Below are 21,562 nucleotides of genomic sequence, written 5' to 3'. Positions count from 1 at the left end.
GCAGCGCGGCCGCGGTGGGAACCGCGCGCTCAGCACAAAATAAAAAATCTGCATGAATAACATACTTGCTGTGCGTCAGCTTAAAATGAAAATGCACTGCAGAATATATCATGCCATTTTCCCTACCTTGGTGATATTTTTGATGGTTTCATTGACATTTCCCCAATTTTTCCCAGTGCATGAAATTTCCCTGACAATTCCCGGTTTTCCCGGTTGCTAAACACCCTGAACTCGCTCACACAGGATCTCCAGACCCACGTCTGATACATTGAGACAAGAGAGGAGATTCCTACCCTCGACAGCCGCCTCGCTCACCTCTGGGAAGCTCACCATAGCCTCTTAGAGTGATGGACAAGCCAAAAACTCAACAGAACGCTAAAGAAGCGTCTCTCAACACTTCAAGCACAAATCCAACAGCACTCTGAGGACCTCTGCCGCTCCAATTGAGACCAGATCTGTGACAGCATGTCTGGCAAACTATCCTCTAAAAGAGCCTGGCAACTCCTTTGCCAACTCATAGATCCAACACAAACAAAGTCTGCCACGTAACACCATGTCAATCGCCTCATTCACAAAAACATAGATGACACAGATACCCTAATTGACACCCTCAAAATCACATAAACATCTCCGGGTACTTCTAACGCTCTCCCATCTTACAACGGATGCCCGAACCCAACATCAGATGAAGAAATCACGAAGGCAGAAGTCCGAGCGGCACTTTTTGCCCTACAAACAAATTCTGCTCCAGGAGCAGGTCAAATCGCGAATTCCCTTCTCCGTAACTTACACGATAATTCTATCGTGCAGTTCAACAAATGCTGGAATGAAGGCACCCTGCCCCAATCATGGCGGCATGCCAAAATCATCTTCATTCCCAAGACAAACAATTCACTCATGCTACAGAACCTCCGCCCCATTTCCCTCACATCATGCCTCGGAAAGCTCTTCGAGCATGTTATTCAAAACAGACTTGCCTGCCGACGACTTGTATCCGCACAACATTTACAACCCCCTCACACCAGGACACTCCAAAGCAGTCCTCGCTTTAGATCTTTCCAAAGCCTTCGATCACATCCAGCACCTAGCAATCGTTAGTGCACTCTCCTCCCTTAATGTGAGCGAACGCACATACTCATACATCAAGGCCTTCTTATCAGATCAAACAGCTGAAATTCATTTGGCCCCCTAACCTCACATAAGTTCACCCTCTAAAGTGTAGGCACCCCGTAGGGGTCTCTACTATCGCCTCTCCTCTTCAATATCACCCTCATCAACAAACAGCAGCTACCACCACCCAAACTCACGCAAGCAGAATAGAGCTCTAATGCTCCATGGAGAAGTCAGAGCTCCACATCATCCGTCCACGAAACTCTCCGTGTGCCCCGATTTCAGTCGCCATTGAAGACCGGCCCCTCCCTGAGGTTCTCAACCTCAGGATACTGGGACTCCGCATCCAATCCAATGGGAAAAACATCACACTCAAGAAACTCCAGCATATTGCTGGCACCATATCACACCTCCTTAGAAGAGTAACAGTAAGGCACAGGGGAATGGAAGAATGTGACTTATGTCACCTCATTCACGCCTTTCGGGTGCTCTACACAACTCTCTACCTCCCACTTGCAAAACACAACACCAACGCTCTAAATATACTCATTCGCAAAGCCTATAAGACCACACTCAAACTACCCTGCAACACGCCTAACAAACGTTTTGCAGCCCTAGGCATACACAATAGCATTGAGGAGCTCATTGGAGCCCACGAACATGCCCAATACATACGACTCGCACGCATATGAACAGGTCGCCACATACTCTCTCATCTCGGAGTCAGAATACCCGCCAATGACCCAGACCTCTACCCTATCCCCAAGCACATCCACAAGGAGCTTATTATTAAGCCCCTTCCCCGAAAGATGCCTCCCCATTTCCACGAAGATCGTTGAATAGCCCGTGCCAAGGCACTGCACCGACAGTGCGGCTTGGACTCCGAAGCCGCATGGGTGGACGCAGCATGCACAGGCATAAGCGCTGCAGGCTGCTGCAGTCAACTCCTCCCTCTACCCACTTTTTAAGCTCCCACTTCTACCAAACCTCACCTCTGAAGCTGAAAAAGCTGCAATAGCTGCCGCCATAATGTATACGAAAGCAAATTACATTCTCAGATTTCAAAACTGCCATTCAAAATTTTGTGCGAGGCAGAGTTCATAGTCCAGCCTTTGGCATTCTAAGCTTGTCTACTGCGCAAAACTCGTCCCGCCAAGTGGAGCGGATGTGGGTGCCGGCACACTCCAGGAATCCCAGCAACGAGGCTGCCAACTTTTTAGCCCGAGGTACCATACACCGAGCACAGGAAGCCTCCAACCTGGGATTCACGAGGGAGTGCATGCACACTTTCAGCGAGCTGACCATGGCTATAGAGCTACTTGGCAGCTATACCATCCGCCTCACTCAACCCTAGACAATAGACAAGCCACTCTTTGGAGACTCTCCAAACGCATACCTTCCCATCCCCTCAATCTCTTTCTTATTATCATCCCCTCTATCCTAAACCCACCTGCACCCTCTGTACCGAATCACACACTACCGCTCTTCACATCTTAACCCTCTGCCCTCTCTACGGACCCGGCTGACCAGAAAACTGTCACAAGCTGGGCTACCACTGCTACGAACCTTCGAGGCATGAACGCTTGAGTGCAGTGGGGCCGTGCGGGGGCCCAGGGATCTGAGAGTCCCAAACTCCTTTGTTTAAATAAAGTTTTATCCATTCATCCATTTCGTCCATCCAGTTAGCTAGCTCATAATTGTAATGCAAGTTTGCTTGCATGCTGAAAAGACTGTGGTGTGAGTACAAACCACATTTGAAGTATTTGTAGGAAGTTATTGATAGAATGTTTAACCCTTTTTTTTCTACACAACCAGTGGCCAAACCGCTTGAAAGTTATGTCATTCAATTTCTAGAGCCATTCATAGTGCACTTTTGCCATTTGTATGCATCAGTGGCATTCATGTAGCTTATCTCTTACATAGCATTAAGCCTTTGTACATCATATGTTTGTATGACGGTAGAGTCAGAAACCAATGGATATGGACTTGGCTATGTCCTTTCTTGGCCATTCATCGGCTTGACATGTGTCGAGAACAATGGGAATTTTGGACGTTGTATGGAACGCCATGCACTTCCCTAAAGTTGACCCCACTTAAAATATGCACAAATCCAGCACCCCAGTCGTTTTTAAGGCTTTCTTTTTTTTATTTCTTTAGTTGGTTATATGAAACAAAATATGGTATTGTCCATAAACTACATTACTTAGCTAATGCTTACCAGCTTGACGTAAACCTGCTTATTGCAATCTTTGTATCAATGCTACTTACCCTACAAGGCCTAACAGATTCAAAAGGAAACTGCCCATTTAATTTTGCAAGATTTTAACTACCCTACCACATTAACATCAATAAGATAGGTGGCTTCTCAGGGGCACTAATTCTTTGTTTTAACTTTGAAGATATACAGTCGGACTTGGATTGTCTGAGCCAGAAGCTAGAGTTGATTAGTTGTGTTCTTTGCGGTGCTAAAGAGCCCAGCAAAGAACACAGCTCCAAATCGAAGCAGTACATAAAAAAACAAAAAAACAGTGTGAATTGACGTAATCAATCACCCGTTGAATTCTGTGTTTTTCACACACACCTCTCCACTCACGAACCTCTGAGCACCTACTACAATTGTACCAAAACAACACTGCGGGCAGCAAACGAGATCTCCAGATGGTGTCTGCTAGAGTGCCAAGGAGCAATAACTAAATCCCTGTCTGATACTTCGATCTGCTTCGCATCTTAACACTGAAGGTGATTTACCTCATATGTATATAGCGTGTGCTATCTGCTAGACCTCTTGAGTTGCCATTACACTAAAATTCCACCACCACTTTCTGAAAACCCATTAAAACCCTCAGGTGAAGACTTGAAGACAAGCATACTAATCGTATCTTTTTTTATTTTTTTATTCTTTGCAATAACCATTTCTTAATCAAATACGTCTTCACTAAAAATGAAGAATGAAATTGAGCACAGGAGTTCAACTGGGACTATAGTTTCTCTCTACTAGTCCTTTTCTTTTCTACTGTAAGCCAGCGATAACTAAAGCTATCAGAGCAACAAGAAAATAACAGCTTACTCTTGCAGAGCTCATCAAATGCCTTTGCCCAGACATCTCTGTGCTCGCTTGTCAAAATGCCTACTCCAGCACCAGCACCTGTCGACATATTGACCACTTGACGAAGCTGCTGAAGAATCTGGTCCTCATCATATGGATTTCCTTGGCCATCATAGACGTCTACTGCAAAGAACTGGCAGGACAACACAAAGCATTAGGATCACAATGGAGGTATAAAGCCTTGAACTAGTGCAAAAAAAAAGGGGGGGTACAGCAGTTACTTTCATGATGTTAAAATGCCGCTCAAAACTAAATCTGGGCAGTTTTGACTGGCTTTGGTGAAAATGGCAGCCCAAATCAGACGCGCATTGAAAAGGAACATAATTTTCTGGAATGTCTTCAAGAATATATGGAAACCGTGCAACGGGCATGCGATGCCATACTGGAAACTTTTCTGGTCACCTAGCTGTACACCTGATTGAGTTGCACTGCTCCGCACAAGAGACATGAGAAAAAGTCAATGCATGCATTTCACCACAGAGTGAACCACACACATAAGCAGAGTCACTGCAGCAAGACAGCAACAAGACTTGGTTCTCCTGTAACCACAATTTGCTTCATTTAATGCATTAAAGCACACCCCTTATCCACACTAATTCCCGGCACTAAATCTGATGAAAGTTATGTGCTCAAGATTTCGAAGTATAAGATCTTTACCAAGCAATAAAGAAGCTGTTTCAAACATGGAGTACTATAAGCAAAGTTTTTCGATCTCTACACTGCTTTCAATAAAGACAATTATAAAACAATTACAAAACGATAAAATATTTGGTGCTAAAATTCTGCAACAGCAGTAGGATTTGCCCTACACGATTATTTTGATGGTTTTACTTTAAGCGGCGGTAACATCTTCATCAAGCACTTCTGCATGAAGGATGACCCCCCCCCCCACTGTGTCAATCATCTAAAAAAAAAGACTTGTGCTTTGATACTATAGTTTGCATTGCAGACTACGCTCCGCTGCGGCTCTGGGTGGGAGGAGCTTCCCGGTTCCGATTTCTATTGCATTTTTTTGTAATATGCTCCGCACGCTAGGCACTAAAACTTTGCGAGTAGAATCACAGACCTGTTTATTATTCATAGAAGTATAAAACAGCAATACATCAAATGACCCTATCATCGCCCCTTTAAAGTAAAAGACAAAAACACATCTCCACAAAACGAAATCATAGACAGAAACAGACCTTCCGCACTAACTACAGTATGAGCAAGGCTCCCAGCCACACAACCCTGTCCATGCTCTTAATAATGCTCCAAATGAAGTGCCATTTATAGACATAACATGCCAAGCGCATGTACATTGATTTCCCTCAGTGGTAACGCACCTACAAGTACTGCTGCATTTCAACTAGGAATTAGCCCACCAATATTAGTAGTATTAGTTTATCTTCAGTACACCAACACTGCTTTTGATCTGAGAGTTTGTTCAACTTGAGCTCGCAAGTTTTTGCGCTGTTTTAGTGGTGCCTAAAAGTGGCCATATCGAATGCATTGTGCGGGCTTTCAAAACAGCGACAGAGTACTCCATTTTGAGAAACTTTTTGGAAATTTCGCAGATCACACATTCCGCATAAGTACACGAGCATCATCGTACACTATGCTCTTTGTACTACCAGAACTTTTTTCCTTCAGGCTTTAAACAAAGCACCCTCCCAAAGGCTAGTCAGCGCTTCAATGAGAAGCATGGTTTTCGTCTGGCTTTTCCACTGAAAGCACCCTTCAACACATATCACCCACAAAAAATGCGCACTCGCAGTAAATTTATGTAATTATCTCCATATACTGTAGACATGAAATGACAAAAAAATTGAAGAGGCCCTCAAACTCTGCCCTGAAGGGTACGACGCGACAACATTAATGTCTCCCATTTGCCGGCATCCCATGTGAATCCTCATTTGCATCCATGCACTTTTCTGCTAGCTTACTCACTAAGCTTTTCATTTCTGCCTCTATTATCCAATGCATGCTCATTAGCATGAGTACGTGGCAATGTACCTGCCAAACTGCCATATATAATATGAAACACCACCCGATGCAGATACTACAAAGCCCACTTTAGCCACACCGTACGAATGTGCCTGCATGGCCTTGGGCCAGTGTGCCTACTCGGGATTGAAGGGGGCTGAAAGATTGGATAGCAATCTCACCCTCCCATCTCAAAGGCAAAGCCAAACTTGGCAGCCCTTACCAACTTAGCCCAGTAATGACATCACACAACCTGACGACCACTCAGTGCAAGCCACCTGCCACAGTCATGCCCATGAGTTTTTGCTCCCGATGCTGACACCGATAACACCAATGCCAGACTTTCTGGACAACAGAGCCTTTGGCACTATCGCAGCAGAAAAGCATATACCCATCTTTTTGCTAAACAAATTGATTTGTCCCAAATAAAGAGCTCAAAGAATATCACCCGACTTTCACCCTTGAATTATACACAAAAAAATGAAAGCTGTAAATGAAGAGCATTGGACTATACTGCAGCAAGTCATTTCCCACGCCATATATGAGCACAGAACTTCTGGGAAAAATGGCAATGATGAAGGTGGCCTAAAAGGTCAACACTGAAGTAAGACAAGGAGATGCCAGAAATGGCGCTAAGCGAACATTGCACAACTGCATAACTTCATACACAGGCCTGCGTGAACTGGTTGAAGTTGTCGGGCATAAATCAGTATCCCAAAGTGAAGTTATCCTGCCCAACATTTTAGTCATACTTCATGTTTTGGGAAAATGCAACTCTTGCTACAAATGTATGCGGCACGTGGGACATAACAAAATAAGCAGGACAGAAAGAGCACCTGTTAACCCTTCGTGCCATTGAAATTTATAGCATGAACCAACTAGCCCTACAGCAAGTACTTCTGCAGTCATCTTGATGTGAAACAGCAGGATGCACTTTTCAAAGCTCCCAACGCTTACAGAAACATTGGATCAGTGCTTAAAACATAACTATAAATGCTGGAAGTTTCCAGCCTTCTTTAATTTCATTTATGTAGATTCCATGATTGTAGAATGACTCAAGTAAGGTTTGCTCTCATACCTCATTGTTGTAAATGACAAGCACATGCGTGGGCGGACTGTCACTTAGGAAGTAGGTCTCCAATCTGTCTTGCTTGTAACCCGGAACACGGCACGTGCTGAAGATTTTCTGGTACTGGGACATATCTAGAGGATCTTTGCCCATCATTTCCGGCTCCAACTGTTGCCTAGACAGAGAAAGGAAATGATAAATTATAGTTTTATTTGAATGTCCGTATGCAACCGGACAAGCTTCAGTAATGGCACTTTCCAGTCGGCTATCCAGAGCAGCTGTCCGAATCTGTAAAGGAGCAATAAATATAGGGGGTCGAGGAACAATACCCTTACCATTCAATCAGAACACAGGATCTGAATCCAAATGACCCCTCCGCAGGGCAGGCAAACTTGCTCTGAATCACCCAACTGGAGTTCTCTACTATCATGCACCTCTTAGACCAGGTGTAGGTGTTATGCATAAAAACTTCCCTGTTTTAATCCTCCGCTATTTGCTATCATGTAATTAGTTTACTTCTGAGCATAAATGATGCAGTGGCTCAGTACCTTTGGTATTTGGCTGCTGGTCCCAAGGTTGTGGGTTCGATTCCAACCACAGCGGTCATACTTCAGTGGAGGAAGGATACAAAAATGCCTGCGTGCTCTGTGATGTCAGTACACACTAGCAAACCCAAGAAGGTCTAATATACGAGGGGCATCCAAAAAGTAACTCCACCAATCTTTTTCTCTCAAACACTGTCTATTTAGATTTTAAAAAATGAGTAGCTGAAGCATACAGCTGAAACCAGACATGCTGAAAAGGAACATAAAACCAGGCATGTTACCGCTCAATGGCCCCATTCACATATACAGGGGTGGAAGTGAGTTCGAGAATTTTGGAGCAACTTCAGAGCAAAGAAACGAGAGTTTTGGAGCATTCAAATTATGTTTTGGAGCACGCTTATAAGGTCAAACGGCTCTGTTAATTGCCGTTTTCTTTTTTCTGAAATATAAAATTCAACCCGATTCCTTTTCATGCAAGTCCAACGCCTTTCCGACTTCGCACTCATCTCTGACAAAACAAACGGTCAAAGCATGTAAAGATATACAATATAACACAGGCTGACCTTAGCAACAACTTGGAACAGACTAGCAGCAAACAGAACGCTTACTGGTGCACTTCGTAACTGGTTGGTTGGTTTGTGAGGTTTAACGTCCCAAAGAGACTCAGGCTATGAGAGACACCGTAGTGGAGGACTCCGGAAATTTCGACCACCTGGGGTTCTTTAAAGTGCACTGACATCGCACAGCACACGGACGCCTTGCTTATCGCCTCCATCGAAAAGCGGCCGCCGAGGCCGGGATTCGATCCCGCACCCTTGGGAACAGTAGTCGAGCGCCGTAACCACTGCGCCATCCCAGCGAGGCGCACTTCATAGCTGAACACCTAGTCTGACCTAATGTGTTTACCTATTTTAACTTGAAGGATACAAATGTCAAATCTACCACTTCGATGCGCTTTAGCAGCGATACTAATTTGGAGTCCAGATTAATGGGCATGGCATTTCCGCTCTTTACCTGGTGCATATTTATTTAGAATACACTTCAAAGTCCCCAGGTATGGGGTATTACATAATCATTTATCATCCTATGTCTGGGCTTCTCTGATAAATTCCTGAGCACTTGTTATTTTGTCTGCCAAAAAGGCGCCTTCAGACCACAATAACACACCCTGACAAGCTTGGCGCCAGTGCCGCTCCCGTACCTTTTGCCTACCTTGGGATCGCGCACGACTGCAGCGCCACCTCAATCGCCTTGTTTGTTTGTAATCATGGAAGAGATCTAAGCGTTGGAAGCAGGCTTGAGCATTTTGGAGAAGCTTTGGGATACAAACAGATGGCATTGAAGGGTTACCATCCTTCAGCTTTACTTCACAGCTGCCTACCAATAGTTCATCATTCTTTGCTTGAGAAATGCTGGGACTCATTTTTAATATCTTGGCAGTAGGCCATACGCCTTTCCTATACTCTTGAGAAGTTTCTTAGCGATTGAAAGTTTTGTCGTACTAACCCATAACGCTTCAAGTATGATTTTGTCTGACGTAGGCCTGATGTGCTTCTCAGGGACAAAGGGGCTCAATGTTTGAGTACTGACTTATTTTCATAGTAAAAGCATTACAAAAACTTGTGTATTTTTAGCAGCCAGACAAGTTTCCTAATGGCTTGCAGCAGTGTATGCTATCTTCTTCATTTGCTACTCTCGCTACTTTCACCACTGGCGATTCAAAAGGCTAGAAGGAGGTGCTACGTCATATGCATAGTACATTTTTTTCGGGACTATGTATCTCCAATCACCTGTGGCTCATACTAAATTTACTTGCGAACAAATATTTATTATGCTCCATGCTTCTTTCCATTAGGAAAATTTCATTTGTATTAAGCACAGTGCAAGATGCGTTATATCTTTGCCCCTGACACTGTGACATTGTTCCTGTGTTCTGCTAAATTTCATGGCAGAACATCAAGGCAGCCAGTTCGGTGCAGTTTTGGAGCAATATTGCGTTTTCGAGCAGGATGGAGCAGGGAAAGCAGTTTAGAGCAGAATGGAGCAAATGGAGCAGCGCTTCCACCCCTGCATACATCCAGCAGCTCTGGTATAGGTCTGGAAAATGTTTTTTGTATGACTTTTTGCGAGCACATTTTAAGCTTTAAAAAGTGTCAAATTTGTCTTATTTACATCAAGACTTCTTATAGTACAAGTGCAGCCTTGAAAGCAGTGTAGAGTCACCATGTGTGCTTATGAAAGCCTGAGAAAAAATTTGTAATTAATAATCTGGGAAGGTAGGACTTTTTTAAGCATTCGAGGCGCGTTCCTAAGTCCATAAACTTAAGTATGCGACCTTACTAGCTAAAATAGACAAGCATTAAATGAAATATTAAATGTTGTCTACCACAGTGGCTACACCTCAATAAGAACAGATTTTCATCACTGCTTTTCAACAGAAGACAAGAAGAGACGACTTAACCTCACATACATGCTTCCCTACTGGCCAATAACAGTACTGGCTGCAACAACACAGACAAGCAGCCGCAAGGACATACTGAAACTTATACCTAGTTGGCTTTGCGAGCAACCCCTTTTATTTCAATCCCTTGTTTCTGCTTTGAATGAGTTTTTGGGCAATGCCAAGACTGCTTCTGCGATGTTTCCAGTGCAGCACGTGGTGTAAGTACTTGCGACAGCCTTCTGTGGCACTGTGGGAAAGGGAAGGAGGAGTGCGAAGTTTGTTATTTGGGCTAGGTGGCTTAAGGGGGAGGAGATGGAGACATAGTGAAGGGCCACTAGTGCTGAGATGGCCCATTCCCAGTGGCTTGGGAACAAAGACCTGTCTCCTTACTTTTCTTATGTAGCCTCTACTGCAAAGCCACAAAATGTCGGTGGGTAGTATGACGTCAAGAGATCACATACATTGGCAAGTTTACAGAACCTATAAACTTGACCAGCTTCATCGAGGTGGGAGTGTGCATATAGGAGTCAAACTTTCCGGTTTGTCCACGAGTATAGAGCACTGCAAATCCTCCCTACTTCCTCACCTGCACTTTTTTTGCACCACTTTATTACTTTAAATACTTATGCTTTAGCACAGGCAAATGCTTTCCGTGCCTCAGTAAACCCATTTTACCAGAATGTAAAGTTTGGAGCATTTTTCCCGATAGATGAGATATTCTCAACTATGGATGAATCATGCAAAGCTTTTAAACTGGCCAAAAGCAACAGGTTATAGATAAAACTTTCACGCATCAAAATGTTGGAGTTACAAATGTCTTGGAAATGCCTCGAAAACAGTGCCAGAGAAGATCAAAATGTGTTGATGGTAACTTCTAACAGACAAAAACATCACAGTCGCAGATTTAATGCTGAGAGGTTTATGTTCAATAACCAAAGGCTTTAGCATATAACTCTGGCATATCTTGAGTCATGCAGATTCTTTAAAGAAGGAAAATGAACACAATGCTCTCTCATATGTATTCTTTTTTACAAAAATATTTTGTAGATATGGAACCACCTGCTCTAAGTGTGGCTCCCGGATCTGCTACTGCGAAAAGGCTTCTTTATGTGCCTGCCAGGTTGGTTTTTTTCATGCTTTTTTTTTAATAAACTCACTCCTAGTAGTCCAAGAATGTACACTCTAAGTGCTCTTTACATAAGAAAGCAAAAAGAAATGAAAGAAGCAGCAGGCCAGAATTTGGCAGTTAGCTCAGAATATGCACGAAAAGTTTTCTTCAGATTGAACATGGGACTGAAAACTCACCTTTCTATCAATGCTTTGAAGTCTAGAGCACCAGCTATGAGCAGAGCTGCATGCCTGTGAATTAAAAACAAACTGAATTCAATGAGGCATCCGACATAATTTTGCAGACCATGGCAGCGCGAGAAAAAAATTCTCAAACGTTACTTCAGCTGGTCGTCTTTCTGCGTGAAAGTTTGCTTTGGCAGTGCCATGGCAGGATTTGAGTAGACAACTACTGGCATCCTATATGAAAGGTAGGCTCCTTCCAACCACCAATCTGCAAGCTAAGAGTGCAAAACATTGTACACTTACAGCAAACATACAGCATTTGAATTTTTAAATTTTAAAGCAGCATACAGGAATACTTTGGTATGGCATGTCTACATTTCTTGGCCACGTATCTTTTGATGCACTTGAACAGAAAAGACAATCTATATAAATCTATCAGGCTACAAGACAAAACACTTGCAGCTAAATGCACAATGCCCCTCAGCATCAAGCTGACTAAACCCCGAAACTGGGCAACAACCCAGGAATAATGCAAAATCTGTGTTCTCCGGAAATTCTGGCGACATCTTCCTAGCTCCTTATCTTATGTTCACCTTCAAATCTAGGTTAATGAATGCTTTCAAGAACAAAAACTTGTAGCCCGAAATAAGGAAGTGCACACTAACCCAATTTTCTGTTGATGCTGCTTTAGACTCCAGTATCCGGTACAGCTTCGCTCCTATACCATTTGGTTCGGCAAATTCCTGAACAACCTATAAAATGTCAAAAGGCCAGTAAAAAAAAAAAAAAACGATGACTTGGTTAACTAAGGCAATTTCTGCCATTTCCACTCGGATGAATAGGAGAGCAAAACCAGACAGCAACAACCAAGCATGCTTTTTTTTTTAGCATCAAGACCCTCATACTTGGCTTTCCAGGGATGTTTAAAAACCTAAAAATGTGATCTATTAAGCATTAGTCATAATGATACGGAAGGATGCTTTATGACAGAAGGTGGGCACTAAATACTCCATCCAAACCTAGCAGCATGAAAGGAATGTGTGCTTGCTACGCATGACTAAGACACAAATGCAGTGACCAAATGTACAGTCAAAAAGTTCCAAAACATATAAAGGATCCACTTCAAAGCCTCACTGTCACATGGCTGAGCTCATCAACAAAATTCAGGCACATCTCATGTTGCTGCTGTCCACTGCTGCTCCCATTACCCCAAGCAGAAGAGGATACAAGTTGACAATGGACCTCTCCTGGCCTACTTCATCAGAGCATGTGTTTCTGAACCAATGAGCAAAATGTGTACTTTACCAAGAGAACTCCAAACCGGAGAAGAAAGACTGGAATAACAAGGTGGGGAGCATATAATGAGGGCATCAAAGGCAGTGGGGAAGTGCTTTTCACTAGAAAAAATTGGTCCAAAAACAAAAGTGGCCTATTTTGCCCATGGGAACAATGCTGCTTTGACTTCACCCAGTTTACATCAAGGGTAGGTCCACAAATAAGTGGCTGCTCATTTAATGGCCTCCACAGTGAGTACCGTGGTATGCAATTAGCATAAGAACATGGCAGTAATGTGGTGGCTGCACATCTATGATGACAAAACAAAAAAAGCGCTGGTGTGCAGTGAGATACCAGTGCGCGCTGAAGATCCCCTATGTGGTCACAATTAACCTAGATCCCTCCACTATCAAGTTTCTCAAAAGTTGTGTCGCTTCAGGACATTAAGATGTACATACCATACCAGATAAGTTCTGAAACAGGCTGGTCCCTCATCTGACCATGGCAGCATGGCAGTAAATGAGAGTATATGTGGGCTGGTTAAAATGCAAAATACAATGCCTTTAGAAGACAATTGTTTGTATAGCTGCATTGTGGAAATATTTGGCAAATTAAGTGCGCATGGCCAGTGGCTTACACGCTGCTTTTGAAAAGCTGTAATTGTTTTTTGCAGTGCTTTTAATGACAGTGACAGTATAACAGCTTTTCTGGTAACAAAGTATATCTTGAAAATTAACGTAATGTTACTTGTGTAGAAGTTAGGCTGCACTCTCCTCTCCTTATGCAAAAAATGAACTCGAAAAACAAGATATCTGCAATTTTCAGCAGTTCATGCCGGATTGAAAAAATGTACTGGAAAGCAGCATGTACAGTAGGCACGCATTCAAGGAAGAGCCCCCCTTTAGAATTCAAGCTCCAACATCATCTCGGCAGTGCTCTTGTTATGAGTGCACACTCCTCCTTCTCTCTCCACCTTCCAGCTCAATACAATAAATATCCCCGCCTCCCGCAAAACAAAAAAAGTCACTTTAATGAACTCAAAGGCTTAGCATTAGGAAATGCAGCTTAAAGACTGCAACTGCCACTCCATTTAGAGTCACATCAAGTGGGCTTCCACACAATGCCAGTTCAGATAGCTTATGCCACTAATATGAGACAAAATGCAGAGTTCAATGCTAACACACAAATTTTATCAATTCGGATGAGGAACTGCACAATTAAACGTATGCACTGACAGCCTATACTGGGCCCAGCCTAGGCAAATGATGGTACAAATTATGACAACAAAAAGCAAGCAATCATTGGAAACCACCATGAGGCTCACAAATTCATTACTCATTTATCATGCTTCTCGGCGTCGTACACAGCACAACTGACAGACCAAGATAAAACACACACACACACACAGAGGACTACTACAGATACAGCGACACCTGCTGTAAAATGAACACACCTCAATGAATAGTACTTTCTATTACTGACTAAAAGCATGGGTGGGCAACCTCATGTCAACCTCCTGAGTTCACCCACCTCTTATAAGAAATAACCTGCCTGCTCTTGATAGCAACTGCAAATAAATGTGAACACAATGTGAACACAATCATGTTAAATGGCTATTTTTAGCACCAACTGAGAAATCACACACAGACACAAATGATAAGTGCAAGACAGTATCAAATATTAAAAACTCCCTTTCGAACTAAAGTCTAGTTTCCTAGGGCTAAACTAAGAAATAGCAAGACTGCAAGTAACGATCTAGACGCTGTCGAAAGTAAAAGCAAGCAGTTGTAGTTGAACAGCCCGTTTCTAGTAGTACATACATGAAACTTAATGCGTTGTTCCCATAAAGCACCCCAACCAAATCTTGATGAAAAGCTCTGCATACCTTTAGCGTCTTCTCAAGTTGGCCAGATGTAACAAGTGGCTTGATTGACTTCACATACATTTGAAGAGTTTCTTTCAATGGCGGCACGGGCAACTTTTTCAACTCTCTCTGCTTCGACATCATAAGACCCATTTGAACAGCCGTTGAAGCTGGACGTAGCGAAACATTTTTGCTGAATTCATTTACCTGACGAAAACCAAGCAAGCAAGCGAACTGAAGGACAAGCAGATCGGGTCATGACTACTCAAGGAATGCAGTAAAAAAAAATAAATAATAATAATACTAATAATCATGAAGTTGCTGGTCGAAACGCAAGCACAAGAAATGGTTTTGACAGATCTGTTTCTTCAATAACAACACGATGATTCCATCATTTATGCATTTCGGACATAAGGGGCACTGTAAGGGAACACAAATAGGGCGCGGGATAATCAACAAAAGTAATATAGGGTGGACACTAATTGCGAACTTCAGATGAGACCTAACTCACCATTTTTCCGCGTGCGCAGGCGACGCAGGCAAGTGATCCGCGAATCATTCCAGCCCGTAGCATTAGTCCGTCGAACTTCCTCGACTTTGTCAAATTTTCTTTTTGATTATGTTTTTGCATGTTTCTTTTTGTTTTTTTTTATTGTTAGCGATGGCGTTGGGACGCTCGGACTTGTGAAACCGCAAGTTACCAATCCCGAAAGTTGTGTTGCACACAAATGTTCATTTACTCAAAAAATTTCGTTTACAACTTTGTAAACAATATTCATAAATTAAAAATTTAACGATTTGATCAACTACTACAAATATATTTACGGCACCATACACACAACTATAGAAAGAAGTCTGCTATTTTTCTTTCATTCTTCTAAAAACTTTATCATCCAAAGGAGGCGGGAATCACGTCACGCTTATAAAATCCTATCGAACATGTACTATGCATGGTAGAAGAACACTATGGACCATATGCCTTGCATATGCCATAAATGCACGAGCGCCAGCAACACACAGCATACGCATGGTAGAAGGCATACGTGCTGAAGCGAAGCTTATGGTGTCTTCGGCTGACGGCACTCGTGGGGCACTGTGGCAGTGCCTGAAACACCAACACCGCCTCAATCGCAACATTTTGCAGCATGCGCCGGCGTCTATAGTTAGCAGTAGACCATTTGTAGGAACGTGGGATCTTACACCGCTTATACCAAGAACGTAGGATAGCCTCCGATATAGATAAGAGTCTCGGAGGCTATGATGGAGTGCACAGAAAAATCCACGGGCGCCGTCAGTCGAAGACATCATTACTAACACTGTTGATCAGCTGTATTCTTGCAGAGCGTGTAAACGTGCATGGCACAACCGCCAGGTCGAATCAACGGCCGAGATTGCCGGCAACGCTGGGTCATTCAGCGACCGCTGATTTCGAATTACATAGTTAATTTTCCGAAAACGAAGAGTAGCACGGCACGCCCAGGTAAAAATTTCCAGTTGGGAATCAGCTGGTTTCAGTTGGTCCCAACAGCGACCTTGCTCGTTTCAGCTGGGCCAGCTGGTCCCAACAGCAACACCAGCTGCTTTCCAACTGGGGCAGTTGGGAAACAATGAATGAATGAATGAATGAAAACTTCATTTCCACCGAAAAGGAGCCCTTCATCTTCCGCCCCCGGCACGCAGGCCGGGTAGCGGGTCAGGAGGGCCCCGCAGGCTGAGGTCAGGTGAGGTTACAAGCACTCTTCACGGCCTCAGCCGTCAGGCGGGTCGCGTGCCGCTGAACGGTGGGATCTCCGCTCCGCAGCCAAACCTCCCAGGCTTCTCTACTATCAATGTTAATGCCGGCGCCTGGGGAATCGGCGCATTGCCATATTATGTGATCTAGCGTGCCTTTTTGTCCGCAATTTTTACATTTAGAATCTTCTTCCTCCCCGGTCTGTGTTAAAAAAACCCAGACAGGGCAGATGTATAGTTATCGGCTTGTAATCGCCTCCAGATGCGTGCTTCATTGTTAGTGAGATACCGATCTGGGGGAGGGTATACTTTTCGATCTAATTTGTAAGATTCTGTGATCTCATTGTATGTGATAGCGCAATCTTTAATTCCCTTGCATTCGGGCTGTTCTATCGCTGCCCGGTAGAGATCTCGGGCCAGCAGGTGCGCAGCTTCGTTGCCAGGGACAGATTCGTGTGCTGGTATCCATATGATGGATACGGTTCTAGTAATGGGATTTGTGAGAAGAATCTTTTTGGCCTCCTCTGAGATCCGTCCTTTTGCAAAATTCCAGACAGCCGTTTTGCTGTCGCTGATTATAGTTTTGGCCTGTGTACCAGTGCATGCGAGCGCTATTGCGACCTCTTCAGCTGTACTAATGTGACGGGTGCGTGTTGAGGCGACAATTTTAGATGCACCTTCTCCATTTACTACTGCCGAGACAGTTGCTCCATGTCGTCCGCATGATGCGTCTACATAAGCAACTTCATCGACTGCTTTGCGTTTTAGCGATGGCTTTGGCTCTATGTTCTCTGCGTTCTTTGTTGTAGTCTGGGTGCATGTTTCGAGGTAAGGGTGGTACCAGTATGTGTTCCCTTATGTTGAGTGGGATAGATGTTTTCGTCTGTGGGCCTCTGTCTGATTGGAGTCCGACCCAGTCTAGGATGGCTCTGCCTGTCTCCGTCTGACTTAGTCTTTCCAGTTGAGATATTCTGACAGCTTCAGTGAGCTCTTGCCATGTATTATGAATCCCCATTTTCTCCAGCTTCTCTGTTGATGTGGAGACAAGCGTTAACGGGAAGCTCGGCTGGTCGACTGATTAGCCCAAAATTTGTGACGTCATATATGACGTCACAAACAACGTCATGAGTCACGTGATATTTTATGATGTCATGTCCGGATGTAGGGTGCGCGTGTTTTCCCTAGACCGTCCCTGGATTCCCCATGCTTTTCAGAGCGCCCGGGCGCGATCCGGCGGCATGGCAGCATGGCCGACGGTCTCGGCGGCGCGCCGCAAGCAAACGGCAGCTGCCCAGCCGATGGCCGTCGGCGGAGAGGCACGAGGCCTAGCGGCCTAGCTTGCATGCAGTCCGGACACCGTGGAAACGGCAGCGACGTCAAATAACATATGCACGCTTCGAGCCGCGAAGAGGTTTCCGAACCAGCTTGTCACACCACACGAATTGCCGGGGAAATCACAGTTTAATTGCTTTTCCTTTATCTAGATCTGTGTGAGACCTTTCGGCGACAAAAACAATCGAGGTTCGCCAACGCAGTGTGACCTGTTCGTAGGTCGGCCGGGCGAATTTTCCAGTGACAACTGCACACCATATGTTTGCGGTGATTCCACTCTTTTGCACATTTCGTATATTTGCAAAACGTTTCCTTGCAAAATAGCTTTCTCAGTGCGACGTCTTTCAGGCGCGCAGGCTGTCGGCAACTGTCGTCGATCCCGTTGCCACGCGTCCCGATATAATTTGGTCTTTTTCTAAGCGAAATAGTTCATTATGAATTGTTTTACCCAGAAATGCGCTCGGTGACCGCTCTTATTGGCTAAAAAGGGCCCAATTTCCTCACTCCAAACTAATGCGCCGGCGAATGCATATGATGCCGGCCGGCAACATCGCGGCGCCGGCGCTATTATAAGCACATCCTAGCTGCAATAGCTAGCTAGTCGATGACTGTAGGGGGCAAAAAAAAAAATGTTTTGAGGACAAAGGGAATAGAGATACGTACTAGGTCATTCGACTCTACAAATTTTTTAGGTCAGAATTGTGATGCTGGGGGTGATATGTTGATTAGGAAAAAAAAAACTAAATAAGCTGTAGTATTAAAGGATGACCTCTTACTGTTTTGGTTACCCTGTTGTTAAAAACAATTAGGTGCCTAATGAATATCCTATTCTCATTTGGGCTATGATTATTATAAAACTGTGTAAGTCATTTCACATTGATCAGGGCTTGTTTTAGATTAAGTTTAATAAAGCAAATCCCCATAAAGTCGCAATTAATACGACCGGATTTCAGAACATTCCGCCTCAGGATTTCAGGCTAACAAGAAGAAATGTTGTACATTGTTACTAAGGAGGTCATGTTATATATGGGTAACTATAGGAGCATTATAAGATGTGTACTTTTTAAGTAGTACAGAACTGTGCGTAGCCTTTAGAAAACATGAAAATATTGCAGCGTATATCACATGAAGAGTAATGGCATTGTATGTTTTGTAAGTGTCAGCATATGTTTGCTGTCAAATTGAGATCCATGTGATGCATGCATCTTTTAATGACTTAGTGCTGGTTCTAATGCAATGCATGGACCATTTCAGCCTGTCATGCCTTTGCATGTCTAATATGTAATAAACAGCGTCTTACGTCTTCAGCATTTCTTTCACAGCAACAAGTTTTGCATCCGTCATATGTGTCAACTGTGATTTTTAAATGGACCTGTAGCCTGAAACAGACTGCTGACTGCCATCACAAATTTGTTTGTTATATATTCAAACACTGCATTTATTTTTGTTCATAAAAACATTGAAATGCTTTAATAACTTTCACTGCCTTGAGTAAATGTTTGTCATTCGTTACATTGTTGCTTGCAGTCCAGAAATTCTTTACACCCTTATTTGGCTATACCTTACACTTACAAACACATGTAAAGTTATATATGTGCTACACTATTTTTCCTTCCATTTAGTATCTCTTCCACACAACCTCAGAGTTTAAAGACAATTATTTATCAAACAGCACTTGTGAATATATCTAAGTGGACACTTTTTTAATTGCACAATGATGGCATACTAATGCAATGAAGAATAAGTTAATGTGGTCCACAACTTCAGTTTGCAAAAGACTTATGAAAGAGAAAGGTAGCATGCACTATAACCAATTTTTAACAAAATTTTCTGGGCATATGCCACTTTTTATGCAACTAATATGTCAACAGCAAAAAAAAAAAAAAACACTTTCTTATACATTACTAAGGTGCAAAGATGAGTAAAATGAGTATTTGCTAATTTCGGGCTCTCCAGACATTGTGGGATTGCTTTTCAGGATATAAAAAGGCATTTTTTTAGCATAAAGGAGGGGTTAGAAACCTAGCTGTCCCTATAGGGGTGTGAGGACTGCACTGGGTGCAGTGCTCAGGAAAGTGTGGCTGGGAATGAGGGGGGGGGGATAATACAAAGAGTGCAGTTAGAGAAATATATGCAAGGCAATTCACATGCTGCAATACTGTGGGCCTTAAGTTCTTTTCCTCAAGAGAATGCATTCTCTCTTTTGTTGCTGTAAGAGAAGGTTATTGTTAAAATGAGAAATACAAGTCAGTCCATCATGAAATCAAACCTGACGACCCCCACTATCACTCCGCTGCTGAAGACCAATTTGAGACTAAATGTATTCTGTTAGCAAGGCATCACTGCTCATTGGTACCTTTTTTATTTGCATGGAGGCTACAGTAGTCTGTGCCATTGCTTTTCTATGTTGCTTGCACCTATAGCATGCAGAACCTGAAGTAGTAAATGCTGCACAATTTCATTTGCAGACGAAGCACCTATACCTTGACAAAGTGGTGGCAAAGATGGATGATTTAAAGCTCTTTCTCAAAGATGATGTGTGGCCACAGTGTGCAAGGCTATCGAGCAGAAATTCATAAAATCAAATGAGCTCAGAATATCAGTAGACAGGCCCCAGAAATTCAAAAAGAGTATTGTAGGGGAATGTGTCTGAGGTTCAGGGTTTTCATTTCAGTAAAAAAATAAAAGGGGTAATGCTTGACTGCACTGGTAGATTTTATGCCGAGCTCTGCATTAAATCAAAAGCGATTTTAGAAGCCGCAGAACATATCTGGTCCTCTTGAAGTGAAGAGATTTCTTTATTCTACTGAGGGACCTCTCCAGCCTTAAAGTATGTATTCCTAAGCTTACATCCTTCTACGACAAGCTGTCTGATAGAACACATTTCATCGAAATGCCTTGGCTGAGGAGACACCTCAAATTAAAGTGGTAAGCATTGGACTCGACGAGGCCAACAGTTGGGCAGCATTGGAGTTCCCCAGATTGAGATTTTCTAGAGCCTCTCCCCAGCCTGCAACTATTCTTAATATATGAGTGTCTGTTGTACCCTGTGAGAGGAGGAGGTTGTGTCCTGCGAGGAAGAGGGCCTCTGATGGGTCAGTGCACGCTTTCAGATCTTGCATTATCATCTCTCGTAGGTGAGCTGGCAAAAAACATTGATTTTGACCAACCGAGTAGCAGCTTTGAAGCCTTAAAGACCAGAAAATGAAAATGTTGGCATATGTTGGTTTTTTTTTTTTGCTTTATGCTCGTTAGATCAATAGCTTTCAAAACAAGATTTATAATATCTGAAATTACTTGCTCAAAGCAAGATGACTTCAGTGTTTCCAACTTTTTGTACACAAGCGATTTCTATAATTGATCGAGGGGTATGCTTATTTCATTTGTGCGGCAGGATTAATTACGCACTTGTCTTTCTGCAAAATTTGTCTTTTACAGCATAGTTGTTGAAGGCCTCAATTATGACTGCTTGTTTGTTTTTGTAACTTCAGTTCTCTTCTGTGTGTTCAATTTGTCCTTTCACTATTAGCATGCTTACTTCTCAAATGTCATTTCTACGCCCATATTTGCATGTGAACGCTCAGTCTAACATTCTAGCTGGTTCGTATTTGCTCTATTCTTTGTCACTGTGGCCGATGTAATTGCAGTTGTCTTGTGCATGTTCAAAGCTTTCAACAGTCCTTATGAAGAGTTTGTGGAAGCATAAAAAATATGAGCTGCAATACAGCACATTGGCCAGTTCTCAAGGCTTTTGCTGGCACTGCGCTATGCCTGATGTAAACGAAATTGTTCACAACGGCACCGTGTTATAATCCTGGTCGCATCTGCC

The 21,562-nt window shown here is 43.3% G+C and overlaps 1 protein-coding gene across 2 annotated transcripts in view; it reads right to left on the bottom strand.

Moving 5' to 3' along the window:
* The window catches only part of LOC146172287 (carnitine O-acetyltransferase-like), a 69,906-nt gene extending 54,570 nt beyond the window's left edge, over positions 1 to 15,336 (bottom strand). Inside the window, exons 1-7 of one of the 2 annotated variants that reach the window (XM_084585957.1) lie at positions 15,182 to 15,336; positions 14,692 to 14,877; positions 12,197 to 12,283; positions 11,688 to 11,806; positions 11,544 to 11,597; positions 7,260 to 7,425; positions 4,178 to 4,349 (exon numbers count right to left, since the gene is read on the bottom strand). In XM_084585957.1, coding sequence (XP_084442083.1) covers positions 4,178 to 4,349; positions 7,260 to 7,425; positions 11,544 to 11,597; positions 11,688 to 11,806; positions 12,197 to 12,283; positions 14,692 to 14,877; positions 15,182 to 15,301 — 904 coding nt within the window. In that variant the 5' untranslated portion in view covers positions 15,302 to 15,336. The remainder of the gene's footprint in view (positions 1 to 4,177; positions 4,350 to 7,259; positions 7,426 to 11,543; positions 11,598 to 11,687; positions 11,807 to 12,196; positions 12,284 to 14,691; positions 14,878 to 15,181) is intronic. The other variant, XM_084585958.1, reaches the window with a different exon arrangement.
* Between the last annotated feature and the right edge of the window lie 6,226 nt (positions 15,337 to 21,562).

This window comes from Amblyomma maculatum, unplaced genomic scaffold (assembly GCF_055883805.1).
Source record: "Amblyomma maculatum isolate TAMU_Amacu unplaced genomic scaffold, ASM5588380v1 scaffold_13, whole genome shotgun sequence".
Taxonomy (NCBI): Eukaryota; Metazoa; Arthropoda; class Arachnida; order Ixodida; family Ixodidae; genus Amblyomma; species Amblyomma maculatum.
The sequence above is the reverse complement of the archived record's forward strand: the minus strand, read 5'-3'. Positions and strand labels throughout refer to the sequence as shown.